Source organism: Quercus lobata, chromosome 11, assembly GCF_001633185.2.
Source record: "Quercus lobata isolate SW786 chromosome 11, ValleyOak3.0 Primary Assembly, whole genome shotgun sequence".
Lineage (NCBI taxonomy): Eukaryota > Viridiplantae > Streptophyta > Magnoliopsida > Fagales > Fagaceae > Quercus > Quercus lobata.
In genome coordinates, this window is record NC_044914.1 from 36,314,910 (window position 1) to 36,330,267 (window position 15,358).

The window sequence follows — 15,358 nt, forward strand, 5'->3', positions numbered from 1 at the left end:
AACAACCCCATTGCCCTAAGCCCTTCTTGGATCTGCCTTAGCGCAAAAAGACAGTTTTGGGCCTTGTGTTCCGATGTGTGCTCGGCATATGTTCCCCGAACAAGCTTATTAACCGTGTCCGGGTTAATCGTGATTTGCTCGGTAAATTGCATTACCGAGCATCACCAACTAAGCTGGAACCAAGTTCCAAGGCCATAATTGTTGCACCCCACTCTCACCTAAAAATCCACTTAAATCAGATAATACTGAACCTTCAATAGCACTAACAGAGGCTGAAAAAGTAATCTCACCACTAACCTTGGTTATAAATAGCAGAAGTTTGGAAGGAAGAGGGGTTTAGAAAAATAGAGAGAAAACAGTTTAGTGAAAAAAGTGTAAACAGAGTGTTACTTTGAGTCTCTCTGCCGAGAACAACCCAGAGTAGGAAATCCTCAAGCCCACTACAAATAAATTGTGAGCCCAAGTGATTTAAGGCCCAACAGTCTCATACTTGGTTCCTACACCAATATTGGTCCTACTCAAAGAAAAAGGCCCTGAACGTCCTTTCACATGATATTTCTTTGACATCAATGTTTGGACTATTTCTGCTTGAGTGGTTCTTTGCTAATCGAAAAAGAAAGATTTGTCTCTCTAAAGCATATTCCAATCAATAATAAAATACATTGTGTTGTTTTCATTGATCAAGTATAATAATGAATTTGTGGTGGTGTGATTGTGTTAGAATCGTTTTCTCTCTCTCTTATATGTGTGTTTGTTTCTGAAAAAAAAAAAAAAAAAAAAGTATAACAATAACTTGCTAGTAACATTTGATCAGTTTTATTATATCATTATTATTATTATTACTTGATATTTACAATGAGAGAACAAAATTTGAATCATGATCATTTCTATTAGAAATATAAGGAGGTATCAGCTAAGTTATAAAGCTCTTAACATTACTACTTATTAATACTAGTTTTAAAATTTTTTTCCTTTGATTAGATGTTCTTAATAGGAATTTGACCCCTCATCTCCTTTAAACTTAATGTAGCAAAGAAAAGAAAAAAGCATAGCAACTAGCCTTAAGTAAGTAGGATTATAAATTAATGAACCAAACCGTTTATGAGCACTATAGTTTAAGTTTGAGAATAATTTGTTTATATTTGTTTATTTAGTAAGTGAGCCAAGTTCAAGTTCATGTTTAGGTTCAATTATTAAATGAGTCAAGTTCAAATATAATAATGTGTTTGTAAATACATGGGTAAACATAAGGTTCAATTTAAGTATATATCAAATTATATAATTATATGTATAAATGTATAAATATGTGAGTTTGTAAATAAGTTATCAAATTATTATTTGTAATTTATTGATAATATGAACGGTCTGTTTTGTAGTAAAAATTGTGTATATTTTTGAACAATACTATGTTAGTGAATCCAATTTTTATAATTTCATAAAATAAAATCATTCCATCAAGTAACTCAAATAATATAATCTATATATATATATAAAACCGAAACTTTTGAAGCTCCCACAATTTTCCACGTCAGCACAATATTTAAATTAAATTTAAATTAAATTAAATTTTCCACCTCATCACTGTTTTCCTTTTCCAATGCAAATCAGACTTCTAGCCAAATAAGGACACTCTCCCACCTCCTCTACTCTCTCCTATTTAAGAATTGCTTGCGTAGAAAACCTAAGCCCCAAAAACTTATTTTTGCCGCAACACAATTTTCTCCTTAAAACTTATTTTTCTTCAAGATTTTTTTTGAGGGCGACTCATGCTTCACAATTTACATATTCCACTTATGTATTGGACTCCTCTCCTTCTTCGGTCAATGCATCAAGGTTAGGGTTATTTGATTTGTTCAATAAAAATTATAGATTTGTTGCTTTTTCTTATAAGTTTGTCAATTGTTATTTTGTTTATTTAATTGCTGGGCCTGAATCTTTTAACATCTTATTTTAACTTCACAGGAGACGATTTTCCATATACCTTAACAGAACTTGGGACCAAAGTGAAGGTGTTGAATTATAATGAAGCAGTTGAGATGGTTTTTCAAAGTACCAATTTGGTGGAAGGCGCAGGGCTTCATCCAATGCATTTGCATGCCTATGTGGTTGGATCAGGTCCTGGGATCTATGACAATGTAACCGACCCAAAAAGTTTTAATCTGGTTGATCCGGTTGAAGTGAATACTTTCGGAGTTCCTAAGGAAGGATGGCTTGCGATTAGATTTGTGGCAAACAATCCAGGTATGCAATGTCTCTATAACGTAAATATTAATTAGTTTTAAATATTCTAAAAGGAAATGCATATGGGCTTAAAATATATACTTTGGTTCAAGATCTTGCAACCAACAACCTGACTAGCAAATAATAATAATTTTAAGGGAGAAGTATATAAAACCGAAGCTTTTGAAGCTCCCATAATTTTTCACGTCAGTACAATATTTAAATTAAATTTAAATTAAATTAAATTTTCCATCTCATCACTGTTTTCCTTTTTCAATGCAAATTAGACTTCTAACCAAATAAGGACACTCTCTCACGTCTCTACTCCCTCCTATTTAAGAATTGCTTGTGTAGAAAACCTAAGCCCCAAAAACTTATTTTTGCCGCAACACAATTTTTTCCTTAAAACTTATTATTCTTCAAGATTTTTTTTGAGGGCGGCTCATACTTCACAATTCACATATTCCACTTATGTATTGGACTCCTCTCCTTCTTCGGTCAATGCATCAAGGTTAGGGTTATTTGATTTGTTCAATAAAAATTATAGATTTGTTGCTTTTTCTTATAAGTTTGTCAATTGTTGTTTTGTTTATTTAATTGCTGGGCCTGAATCTTTTAATTAAATCTTCAAATTTTTATTGAACAAATCAAATAACCCTAACCTTGATGCATTGACCGAAGAAGGAGAGGAGTCCAATACATAAGTGGAAAAGCTATAATCATGGATTCCCTTCTTTCTATTGTATTTCTCTATTGCGTAATTATATATATATATATATATATATTGTTTTATTTCAATACTTTTGAAGCTTTGAATCTTCTGATTTTTTTAAAATTTTTTTTTTTGGCCTTTTGGAAGTTTTAACATCATAACTTTTGGGTTTTATTTTTTCTATTATCAGAAATTATCTAGAAGATTTCAATGAATATCCATGGATTATTCTTTTTGAGGGTAACCCATCTTTATCTTATATTTCTATTCCTAACTTTTTTTTCCTATATTTTTTCTTTAATTGTCCGTGTTTACGTCTCTTTTGTTTTTCTTATTTTTTCTTTAATTGTCCGTGTTTATGTCTCTTTTTGTGTGAGTATGTGTCATCGTATCTGGGTACTTAGGCAAAATCTATAAAGACTAAATATGCTTTTTTTTTTTTTTTGGGTAATGAATTCTGTGTTTTTCATGACTTTAGTAAGTCATATTCTTAATGATTGAAATGGTTTTGTTTGACGTGGATTTTGTTCATATTGGTTTCAAAGTTTATTTCTTGGCTTTTATTATAGATTGTAATATATTTATTCATCAAACTGTTTAGTTGAGTTTGTTTTCGAAATTGTTTTCAGTGTTGGACATTTTCTTGAAGCATGTTGGTATCATATATTAAAATACTGTTAAGTTGATAATAATAATAATAATAATAATAATAATAATCATATAGTTTAATAAATGTCTGAAACGTATAGCTGTTAACAAATGTTTTAGCTATATGATTTTATTTTACAAATTCAATTTTGGTGTTGTAGTAAAATAAACAAAGATTAAATTATATATTGTACTCAATATATTTCCCGTGCATCACACGGGTTAGCGACTAGTTTAGATTATAATTTTTCTATTAGTTATTAGCATAGATTTGTGAAGTGATTACAAATTTTATTAATGATATTTACTATATATGGGAATAATAATTTAGTTTATAAACAAACTCAAACTTATTTGACAATAAATGAATAAAGATTGAACATATAATCTAGTTTGTTGTTGAGTTTGAACTTGAGTCATATTAGAAATAAAATCAAATGAACAATCTTGAATTTTTAATACTCAACTCCACTCAACCCTATAAACAAATAGGTGCCATATTATTAAGTTTCCTCAAACATGGGCAGTACTATATTAAATCATCCTCCATCCAAATTTTGTGAAATGTTTTATTTTTCCTTAGAAGATCATTTTTAGTATAATATACAACTAATCTCCCAAAAAATTCTCTATTACACATGCCCTATAACATTAAATTATAAAAAAGTTTTTTCTAGTTTGGTTTGGTCCTTGTTTTATATATATACATACATACATATATATATATATATATATATATATATATAATTTGATAGTTAAAATGAGCAAAGAAATTTATATAATTTGATAGTTAAAATGAGCAAAGAAATTTTGAATCTGAACAACTTCGTTGAAAACACTAAAGTTGACAGTAGAATTATAATATTCTTGACAATTTGCTCCCAATCTCACCCACTTGACATTTAGGTGGGGGGAGGGGGAACTAAATCATAACTTTCCTTCCCTCTAATTTTCCTCTACCCAACAAAACAGTTCAAGGACAAGACAAGCAAGGGAAAGGAAAAAAAAGAACAGAATACCTAGCAATTGTGTGGTTGAGAATAGCTCAAGCACATGAGAAAGTAAATCTTGGCTTGATTATGAGAAAACAGAGATGCATGTTTTTTAGTTGAAAATTTAGCGCGTGTTCCATGTGATATCAGTACAAAGCAATCTGATATTGCACTAATTGCAGATTCCTTGCAAGAATAAAGTGTAATGAGGTTATGTACGCTTGACCATGAATGTTTGAGAGTTCTTTATTTTTATTTTTTTGAATGACCATTTTTGAATGACCATTTTTATTTTTTTTACAGGCATCATACACACCAAAATGGATGTTGAGGATAACGTGGATTCTCCCATACCAAAGACTCCCTTGATATAATCATAAAAATTTTACCATCAAATTAGAAAATATATATGTGGAGTTCTACGAGCTGTTTGTGGCACTATTCTAGGACAACTTCGTCAATCCGTGGCTAATCTCTTTCTGAAATTTCTGGGTATACTTAATAACACATTAAATTTGAAGATCATGCAAGCAAAATTAGCTAGAAGGATAAAACTTAGATATAATACTTAGTACTGTTCTTTAAGTTTTGCTTTCAATATTCAGCTATGTGGCTTTTTTGCCATATGGCTGAATCTGGAATTTAATCAACATCACCTGAGTATAGGACCCAGTGTTCTTAAAAACCGGACCGGACCGGCCGGTCCAACCGGGAACCGGACCTTAATCCGGTCCGGTTATGATTAAAACCCAAAAATGAAGGAAAAATCGGAAAAATCGCCGGTTTAACCGAAAAACCGGAAACCGGTACGGTTAAACCGGTTTTAAGCTTGTTCACCAACCCTTCAGCCACTGTGTTTCTGACCAAAAAAATAAAAATAAATAAGAGATTTTTGTTTCAGATTTAAGAAGAAAAGAGGTTTTGACTTTGAAAATGTTGTTAAATGTTAAGTCTAAAGCTTTGAAGCCTCAGATGCCCACATTGACACCAAAAATATTAGATTTACTATTTATGACTTGACACAGTTGAAAAGAACTGAGGAAACCCAAACCAAAGAGATGCAGCCACGTAGGTACAGTCTGTCCGCTTCAGGTTAAGAGCTTTTCTTGCTGCTCTTGTATTTTTTTTTTTTTTTTTTTGGCTGAGTAAAAAAGAATGAGAAAAATCTTGCTGCTGCTCTTGGAGACTCGCACATGCACTGATGCACATACAGTGAACGAGAGAGAGTATTGAAGGCAAAGAGATGAGAAATTAGAAAAAGGTAAAAGAAGAAACTAGTACAGAGCTTTTAGTTAACCAAGGTGGGGATGTAAGGTTTCAAAATATGTGGTGGGTGGAGTATCAACGTGTAAAGAACTAAAGGTAGGATATGTGGTGGAAAAGAAATGGGCAATGATATTGTCAATCATGGGTGACTTTTTGATATTTGAAAAATAAAAGAATAACTAAAATAATTTTTGTAGTGAGTTTGAGTTTAGTTGTCTAATATATAAATAAAGAGAGATGTTATATTTATAATATTTTTACAATAAATTATAGGTGGTTAATTGTTATTGATTCAAATTTGAACTTAATAATTAATACTAAGATTACTTTTTTGACAATAACAACTAATAATAATTTGCCAATTAAAATTTGTTGTAAAAATATTGTGAAAATATTGTGGACATATCATTTCTTATAAATTAAAGTTAAGGTTTAATGTTTTACTGTTATTTAATTTAATTTTTTAGTTAAAATATTAGTTATAAAATTATTTATTTATTTATTTATATTTTATAATTATTAATTAATTATTTATGACATCATCGGTTTGACCATCGATCTGATCCCGGTCCGACCATAAAACCGAGAATCACTCTCTATTCCGGTTCTTTGACCGTACCGGTTTTTAAAACCATGATTGGACCCCAAACCAGAATGGATGGGAGTTCCTGAAACCGCAACTTCTATATATATCTGCTATTAACAATTTTCATAATGGTCGCAATAAGCAATTAATTAATACAACCTCATAGTAAAAGCGATGAATTTAACTGGAAATCAGCACAGTGGATTTGGCATTTGTTAGTCCGAAGCCATCAAATTGTTTATATAAAAGCATTATGATTTAACAACAAAAAACTGTAATAGATCTAAAAAGCGCATTCAATCATGCTAAATAGAGATCTTATCTTCATTGATCAAATCAAACAACGACCTCTTTAGTAGATTTGTTCACCACTTTTCTGAATTATTGTCTCTTTTATTGAACAAACCTCAATCAGAGTAGCCATAACCAAATAGATACTAATTATTTTTCAATTGAAATACTACCCCTAATGAGACTATTGAAAGAGAGACAGATATAGAATAGAACCATTTCAAGCCTGACCCAGATTGATGAAAGAAACAATCCTTTTGAGCAAGGCAACACTATTTTCACAAGTTGAGTTCATCAAATGGAACACATGGTCCTCTCCTTTTGCTTCCATAACCTCCACAACCCCTCTGTATCCACTTTTACCCAATAACTCACTGTAATACCAACCCCTATCATTCAACATGTCCTTCTCAGCAACACAAATTAGCACTCTCTTACACCCCAAACTCCCTAGTTTTGGATCCGTACCTGGGTTTATATACGGGTCATCAGCGCCACTCGTTGCTGGACATGTAAATCGCCACAAAGCTTCAACCTTTCCTCTCTTCTCAGCGTCAGTATCTTCCCCACCAATTGGTTCTTTGCCCCAAAAATATGAATGCACTAAAACAATCCCATCAAGCTTAACACCAGCAAGTCCTTCTAATCCAACCCTCAACCCCATGTGATGAGCAATATTAGCCCCAGCACTGTCCCCAGCAAAAAACACACTTTCAAAATCTGCATGGTTTTTCAACCATTCATCAGGACCTTTTCCATCAGTATGAGACGCAACCCATTTAAGCGCAGCCCACGAATCATCGTAAGCAATAGGAACAGGGTGTTCTGGGGCTCTCCTATATTCAACAGAGACCGCAACAACATTGGCTTCAGCCACAAACGAGTTCAAGTAGTTGTGGTACTGTGGAGAGAAAGCGGTTTCGATGCAAAACGCACCACCATGAAAGTAAACAAGGAGAGGAAGCTTTTTTTGTGATTCCTTTGTGGTTTTTGGAATGTAAAGCCTAGCAGATACGCCTGTTTCGGGTGAGATAACCACGTCTTTGGATTCAACACCGGTTTTGGAATCCAGAGATGGGGGTACGATCTCTATGCCTGCAATTCGCTCTATTCGACCATCTTTGTAGATCTTAAAAAAAGGAGGGTAGTCATGGGCTATTTCAGTACTGTTGCTTGAATCCATAGCAAGAGAAGAAGGAGAAGAAGAAGAAGCTACAATTTGGAGAGTGGGTTTTCTATGATTTATGGAAGACAAATGGGAAAAGTTTTTATGTAGGGGAGAAAATTGTGCGACAGTGTGTGGGTGGAGCACAGCAGACAACCGAGGGATTAAAAATTTGCCGAAACAGAGTTATGGTGAGAGGAACTACCGGTTACTTTCACAATTGACAAAAGTTACAATGATAAGTATTTTTTTATTTTTTTATTTTTTTAAGATAATTATAACATGCTGTTTCGAACTATTTTCTCTTAGACCCCAAGTACTTTGTGTATAAGGAGGTGTCAATTCAGTTACAAGACTTTTGACTATCTTTTCAACTTTTTGTATGTATGTGTGTGTGTGTTTTTTTTTTTTGGTTGGCTAGTATCTAATTTATGATATGCGTTACATGTAGCTGTCTATACTGGTTTTTTTTTTTTTTTTTTTTTTTGCCAAGTGTAGATTTGTTTTAATAGTATTATTTTTGAGAGAGACAAGTGTTAATTTGTGATATGCCTTACATGCAGAGTTATGTAATAATTGCTGTGGTGGGCCTTTTTGTGGGAAAATTATTAAGTACTTTCGGAGTATCATAAATGTGTAGTCCCTCTTTTCACATGAATAGTAGGTCCTACCATGAATTTAATTAGTGAGATTCACCATTCATGTGAGAGGAGGAAGTACACATTTATGGTACTCCAGAAGTACACAATAATTTCCCCTTTTTGTGATGTTGGTCTGGGTTGCCTCCTGCTGTACTGGGCCCAAGTATTCTGGATAAGAGAGTTGGGATTGGTCCAATTGTAACTCACTTTAATCCGGCTTGTGCATAAACTATGCCTCGTTTGCCAAAGTTTTGATCACATGCCCATGGCAGGTGGAGCTGCTATGGAAGAGTCATGACAAGCAGATGTAATAATAGTAATAAAAGAAAGTACTTTTGCCATTAGACAGAATAAATGAAGGATCCCTAATTAAAAATGATGACCACACGATAAGAAATGCCTTGTAAAGAAAATGGCGAAAGCGAAATAGGGAAGGAATGAGTCATCAAAGGAAGAAAAGATCAATTCGTTGTGCCAAGTTGTATTGCAGGACCAAGACTAAGGAGGGAACCATTTTTTTCAATATGAATAATCTCTCAGGAAGATTCTGTCGTGGAAATTAATCACTTTGAAGGAAACGGGCCTGAAAGGCTTGTGCCCAAAAGAATCTTTTGTCTCGGGTAAAGAGTATGTCTTTAGAGGGAGAGAATGGATCAACCTATTGGTGCATGCTTGCCATTCTACACTTTCCATTTTCTCTTACTGATTCTCTCTTTTCTCACTGCTTTTCTTATTTCTAATTCATTCTCCCCTTTTTTCTTTTCTCAGTGCTTCCCCCTCTAGCAAGGTTATGATTCCCTTTTTTTGGTTACTATTCCCCCTTCTGCCGATCCCCCCGAGTCCCTTATATATTGCCTGCTGTGACTGGCTTTTACAATTTTAGCTTTTAACGACCTTTGTTTGGTCTGGGTGTCCTTGCCGACCATCACTGGTTTGTCAACTATCCAGCCACCACCACTTACCTGTGTTGGTTGCACCACTCCCCATTACCAAAAAAAGAAGATTATTTTGTTTGCTTGCTTACCATGGCACTCCTACCTGCTACGGTGTGGGTACTCTCTCTCTCTACTCTATCCCTCATGGCATGCACCTAGTGGTTCCAGTTCATCTTTGTTTCTTTTGGGTGGAATGTCATCCCAGCAGGACATTTCCCCTAAAAGAGCCTGAGCGGAAACCCCAGAATAGGTTTTCCCCTCTCTCCACCGCCAAACCATACCCTCTTACCTCTAACCCATGACCCACCACTTCCTGTATTGACTAGGTACATGCTGGTAATGTTTGGGCCTTGCGCGTGCTCTACTTCTGTATATGTCCAAAACTTGCCTGCCGCTAATGCCCTTACCGTGGTCTGGAGGCTCGTCTGCACAGTTTGCCGCCCCCTCTTTGGCTTCTTATGGCGTGAGCTATTGTTTGATTTCCCGTTCTTTATGGCTCGCTCCCTTTAGGGGCTATGCTTTGCTGGATTGTGAGCGTTTCTTCCTTCAGCCTACTCTTTTACTCCTTTCTACAGTCTTGCTACCATTTCCTGCTGTACCACTCTGCCATTCTTGCTATGATGTTATTTGACCCAAACTTGCTGGGCCTCTTTGGGCCTACTGCTTATTCTTCTCTCAATGACTCAATATGATCTCTGGGTTTAATGGGTTTGTGAGTTTTTAATTATTTGCAGATTTGTTCTTATATATACAGTATCTTTTTTATTATTTTTGTTTATCACATCTATTTGTGTTGTTGCTTATATTTAGATCTATATGTTGTTCATTTTGCTTTATCAAAAGAGTAAATTGTTGAAATATACATACATACATACATATATATAGATATATAGATATATATTTTTATTTATTTATTTATTTGGTTTAAGAATCAAGACCTTTAGATCACCCAGTGAAGGGATAGGGATATGTTTGGGGTTGAATTGAAATAAAAGAAAAAGTTATTGGTTTTCCGTTGTAATTTTAAGTTGTTATCAATGCATTTAACTTACATAATACGGACGCTTCAGTAGCAACAGAATATTTACCCACTAGGTTAAGGAATCTTAAAAAATGTATTCAGGCCACTAGCCAGAGATAGAATGCAACAATGCTTGTTAATTTTTGCTACAAAATCACTAATCATGACCTGCTATACTTTCATAATGAAACACCAAACCACTAATAAGTAATAACCCAATTAGAAAATGGAAATTCCGAGCACTAGCATTGGGGTGTAAACACCCTCCAATTGCTATTTTACAACTTAATATAACAAAAACCCACTCCATTCGGGTTTGTATATTTAAAAAAATATGCAACCTATGAATAGTAAGGTAGCATATATGCAACCTTAGAGCAACCGCATCAGAGGCTGCAAAATTGTGCAAAATACAAAAAGTGGTTAGTTTTACACATTTTAACCAAAAAAACACCTATATTAATGCTTGCAGAATTGTGTATATATACAAAAGTGCTACAGTAATTGTGCATATATGCACGGTTACTATAGTTTTGCATTTAATATTTTACTATTTATTTCTCTCTCCTTCACCTCACTCTCTATTTTGCATCATTGAAGGAAATAATAAAAAAAATATAAGAGAAATGTTTAGAATAGATAAACTGATGTGAGTGTTTTGTAAAAGTGAGTGTGAAAAATAGAAAAAATATTTTTTTTTTGTGTGTAAAATAGACAAAAATTTTACACCCTTGATGCGGTTGCTCTTACTATTCATAGGTTGTAAAGAAAATAATAATATTTAATCTTGTGGTTGTGTGTAAAGAGAAAACGATAGTAGGAGGAAAGTGAGAGAAAGAATACTTTTTATTATTTTATTAGGTAGTTTATATTATTTTATTGGGTTGTATGTAAAACTAAAACTGTAATGCATGGTAAGTTGTAAAATGAGTTGGTAAAGTAGATAAAGTAGTGTTTGAGAATGCACAATAGTTTTTTTTTTTGCATCCCAAATGCTAGTGCTCGAACCATGCACAACAAATCCATAGCACATAATTCTCACATGGAAAAGTACTAAAATCATTATTGCTGGTTGATAAAGGAAACAAATTTGTTGACTAAATCAACAGCCTTCTCACAATCTGGCTTCATCAAATGGAATATATGACCCTTTCCTTCATGCTCCACAACCTCCATAGTTCCAAGCCACCCACGCTTCTTTAATTCCTTATAGTAACACTCACCCACACCTCTTAAATGGTCCTTCTGAGCAAAAATTATCAAAACCCTCTCACACCCAAGCTTTACCAAATCCTCTTGTGGAGGCTTCAACCTAGGATCCTCCAACCCACCATTTGTTGGACACATGTACAACCACATTTGATTATCCTCCATTCCACCAAACAATGGATGTATCAAAATCAACCCAACAACCTTAATACCCGCTAACCGAATTGACCCAACCCAAACTGCCAAAGTATGAGCAACATTCCCTCCACCACTATCCCCACCAATGAAGACCCGATTAAAATCAGCGTACTCGTTCAACCATGACTCTATCCCATTTCTATTAACATGAGATGCAACCCATTGGAGCCCCGCCCATGAGTCCTCGTAACAAGCAGGTATGGGTCGCTCCGAAAAAAGCCCATATTCAATTGAGATTGCTATGGCATTGGCTTTAGAAGCCAATGAGATGAGGTGGTTATGGTAAAGTGGAGAGAAGGCAAACTCGAAGCAAAATTCACCACCATGGATGTAGAAGAGTAAAGGGAGTTTCTGGGTCGGGTCATGGATCTTGGTTAAGAAAATTCGGGCAAAGATGGAGGGTTCAGTTGAAATAACTACGTCTTTGGATTGGACCCCAGTGATTGGATCATCGGAAGGTGGGATCTTTTGATTTTGAGTCCATTCGAAATTTTCAACTCGGCCATCTTTGTAGACCCGGAAGAAGTGGAATTCATGGGCTATTTCATTGTTGGTTGACTCCATTTGAAAAAGCAGAAGAAGAAGATGATGATGAAGAAGAGTGCAGAAACTTAAAAGTGAGAGTTTGGTAAGAGAAGTAAGTCAAGTGATGTGATGATGCTGAAAATCACAAATAAGTCACACGATCCTCGCGTGCTCAAAACGACACCTGCGCAACCCAGAAAAAGGAGAAGACCTTATAAAGAGCACCAGTGTGGTACCGGCCAAATACCCTCCGAATGTCAAGTTAGAGAACTTTCACAACTCTAGAATACCAGAGCTGGGGTAAAATTATACGTACTTTAGTTTGTGAGGGTTTTGGGGTTTTTATAGTAGTATAGGGTTGACACTAGTTCCTTGGCTAAGAAGATGTTTCCTTGTGGGAGAGATTCTCTTTAATTCGTGTATTTTGCGAAATCCTTTCCTTATAGGAGTCTTCTTGATTAGGGTTTATCATGGGGTGCAAGGTATATTCATACGTGGAGCCCAAGTAAAAGACATGTTGGACCCGTCAAAAATTCCTTTCACCCCCGTCAGCTTCATCCCGTCAATTACTTATTCCATCTATACTTTTTGGTCGTCTAGTCCATGCATAGATGATCTTGAGGCGCACTCGTCAGCCTTGAGATGGATCGTCAGCTTTGTGGTTTCATTTATGGGTGCATTAAAGTCGTTAGATACAACAGGTCCGTCCCCTTTGCTTAGACTTCAAGAATTACCCTTACCATGATGAATAAATAGGAGTAGCTGCAATGTTACATTGTGTGGTTATAACAGCATGGGTAACATTAAATTTCATTATTGCATTCTGAGCTATGTTAGAGTTGTTAGGAAAAGTGGTCTTATGCGAAGCTTCAGTGGTTCTTTTTTCTGTATATTACATGAAAAGCATGTCTTTTTGTTTTTGCTTTTGCATTTTTGTGGGGCGAAGTACATGAGAATTGAGAGGCATGAATTTGTAGGATTCATGTGATGTCATGCGTTACTAATCCAAGCTACGACGTCCACAAGCGAATCGATCATGGCATCACAGACCAGAAAGGTGAAAGAATCTTGTGCATGATGGCCACCTTCTACATTAGTTTAAACTCTAGCAAAAAGAAGAATATTGACTTATAATATAAAATAGAAAATAGTAAGTAAGAGAATTTATTTATTAATTTCTTAAAGAGTAATATATTTGGGATATCCCAAAATAAAATAGAAAACTAATAATTTGGGATTAAGGGAGTATGGATCAATCTAGGATTTCATGTTATAGAGCATCCATATAGTATTAATAAATTATAAATCAAGACAAATATACAAAATTATTGTTTCTTGATATATTAAAATACAATTATCTACCAACAAAAATAAAAGACAATTTTTTTTTTTTGCGTCTCTATTTGTCGCCTATTCCTTACTGTTGCCCCCACTACCTACCAATAGTCAAAGTGTCAATCACCCAACAATATTATATTTTTTCTACGAACTTTTCTCTCTCTCTATATTTATTATAGCTTTATTTCTAAGGTTTTGAATTTTGTTCCGAAGATCATTCCACAGAATATTTTGGTACTAGTATATATCGATACACTACTTCAAAACAACGCACATGATATATATATATATATATATATATAGGTTTTTATTTATTTATTCAAATCTTCATAAAATAAAATAGATTGGTCATAAAATATTATATATATATTTTGGTATTTTTGTAAATAAGCAAAGACATTTAGGGTATTTGTAAAGTAGATACTTTCCAAGAAGTTTCCAAACTCGCATTTTCACTCCTACGCACGTGACTCTACTCCTCTTTTCTTTTATATTCATTTCTTATCTCACCTGACATTCCCATTCCCATCATCTTCTTCTTTCTTTTTTTATGTTTCTTTTCACCGTGCCTTTTTGTCTAGCTTCATTTTCTTCATTATTTTTTCTTTCACATCCTTGGTTTCACACTCTGCTCTCTCTAGCCTTTATCTTTCAGTCTCTAGCTCTCTCTCGACTTTCTCAAATTTTTATTTGCCTGAATTTGATTTCTATGTAACTGTGGGTTTAATGGGTTTTTAGTTTTTTTTTTTTTTTTTTTTTTTTTGGGATTGAGCTAGGCTCTGGGCTGGCTGGAGGGGGCTGGCTAATGGGGTTAACGCTTTAAAAGAGAGGGGTCAGCTATTAAAAAGACAAATAAACATATTAAATTTTTTTTCTTTTGGGCCCCTGCTGGGTCTGTCCTTGTGAGGGAGTATTAAATTTTTATGGATTCGGAGTTTAGAGTTTTCTATAAATGGATTTAACTATAAAATAAAAAATAAAAAAAAACCAAGGAAAAATAAAGCTACAAAATACTCTAAAGTCTAAAGTGCATTGCATCTGTTTCTCAAAAAAATAAAAAATAAAATAAAAATCATTGCATCTAACATGAGTTAGAGTTACACGCAACGCAGAAGTCCTCTAACCAATATTGGTCCTACTCAAAGAAAAATGCCATGAGCGTCCTTCCACGTGATATTTCTTTGACATCAATGTTTGGAATGTTTCTGCTTGAGTGGTCCTTTGCTAATCGAAAAAGAAAGATTTTTAAAGTCTCTCTAAAGTATATTCCAATGAATAATAAAATACATTGTGTCATTTTCATTGATCAAGTATAACAATGAACTTGTGGTGTGATTGTATTAGAACCGTTTTCCCTGTCTCTTTCTTGTATATGTATTTGTTTTTGTAAAAACAAAAGTATAACAATGACTTGCTAGTGACTTTTGATCAATTTTATGATGATATTATTACTATTTGATAGTTACAATCCGGGAACAAAATTTGAATCATGCACATCTCTATTAGAAATACAAGAAGATATCAGCTAAGTTATAAGGCTTTTAACATTACTATTTATTAATACTACTTTTAAAAATTGTGACCTTTGATTAGATGTTCTTAATAGGAATT

The 15,358-nt window shown here is 34.0% G+C and overlaps 3 protein-coding genes across 3 annotated transcripts; 1 reads left to right on the forward strand and 2 right to left on the reverse strand.

Moving 5' to 3' along the window:
* The first annotated feature begins 1,236 nt into the window (after positions 1-1,236).
* On the forward strand, positions 1,237-4,946 carry LOC115966791 (laccase-14-like). The gene is made up of 3 exons (XM_031085949.1): positions 1,237-1,240; positions 1,963-2,241; positions 4,876-4,946. The coding sequence occupies exons 1-3, from the start codon at positions 1,237-1,239 to the stop codon at positions 4,944-4,946; spliced, it is 354 nt and encodes a 117-aa protein (XP_030941809.1).
* Positions 4,947-6,704: 1,758 nt separating this feature from the next.
* LOC115969410 (probable carboxylesterase 12) lies at positions 6,705-8,068 on the reverse strand. The gene has a single exon (XM_031089041.1). It carries the CDS (start codon positions 7,896-7,898, stop codon positions 6,936-6,938), a length of 963 nt encoding a protein of 320 aa, XP_030944901.1. The 5' UTR covers positions 7,899-8,068; the 3' UTR covers positions 6,705-6,935.
* Positions 8,069-11,539: 3,471 nt separating this feature from the next.
* Positions 11,540-12,448, reverse strand: LOC115967789 (2-hydroxyisoflavanone dehydratase-like). Its single transcript, XM_031086932.1, has one exon. It carries the CDS (start codon positions 12,446-12,448, stop codon positions 11,540-11,542), a length of 909 nt encoding a protein of 302 aa, XP_030942792.1.
* Between the last annotated feature and the right edge of the window lie 2,910 nt (positions 12,449-15,358).

Bases quoted from the DNA above. Each gene is read 5' to 3' on its own strand.
- LOC115969410 (XM_031089041.1), bottom strand. From the start codon at position 7,898: ATGGATTCAAGCAACAGTACTGAAATAGCCCATGACTACCCTCCTTTT.
- LOC115967789 (XM_031086932.1), bottom strand. From the start codon at position 12,448: ATGGAGTCAACCAACAATGAAATAGCCCATGAATTCCACTTCTTCCGG.
- LOC115966791 (XM_031085949.1), top strand. The intron at 2,242-4,875 runs GTATGCAATGTC...TTTTTTTTACAG, and splicing joins ATTTGTGGCAAACAATCCAG to GCATCATACACACCAAAATG.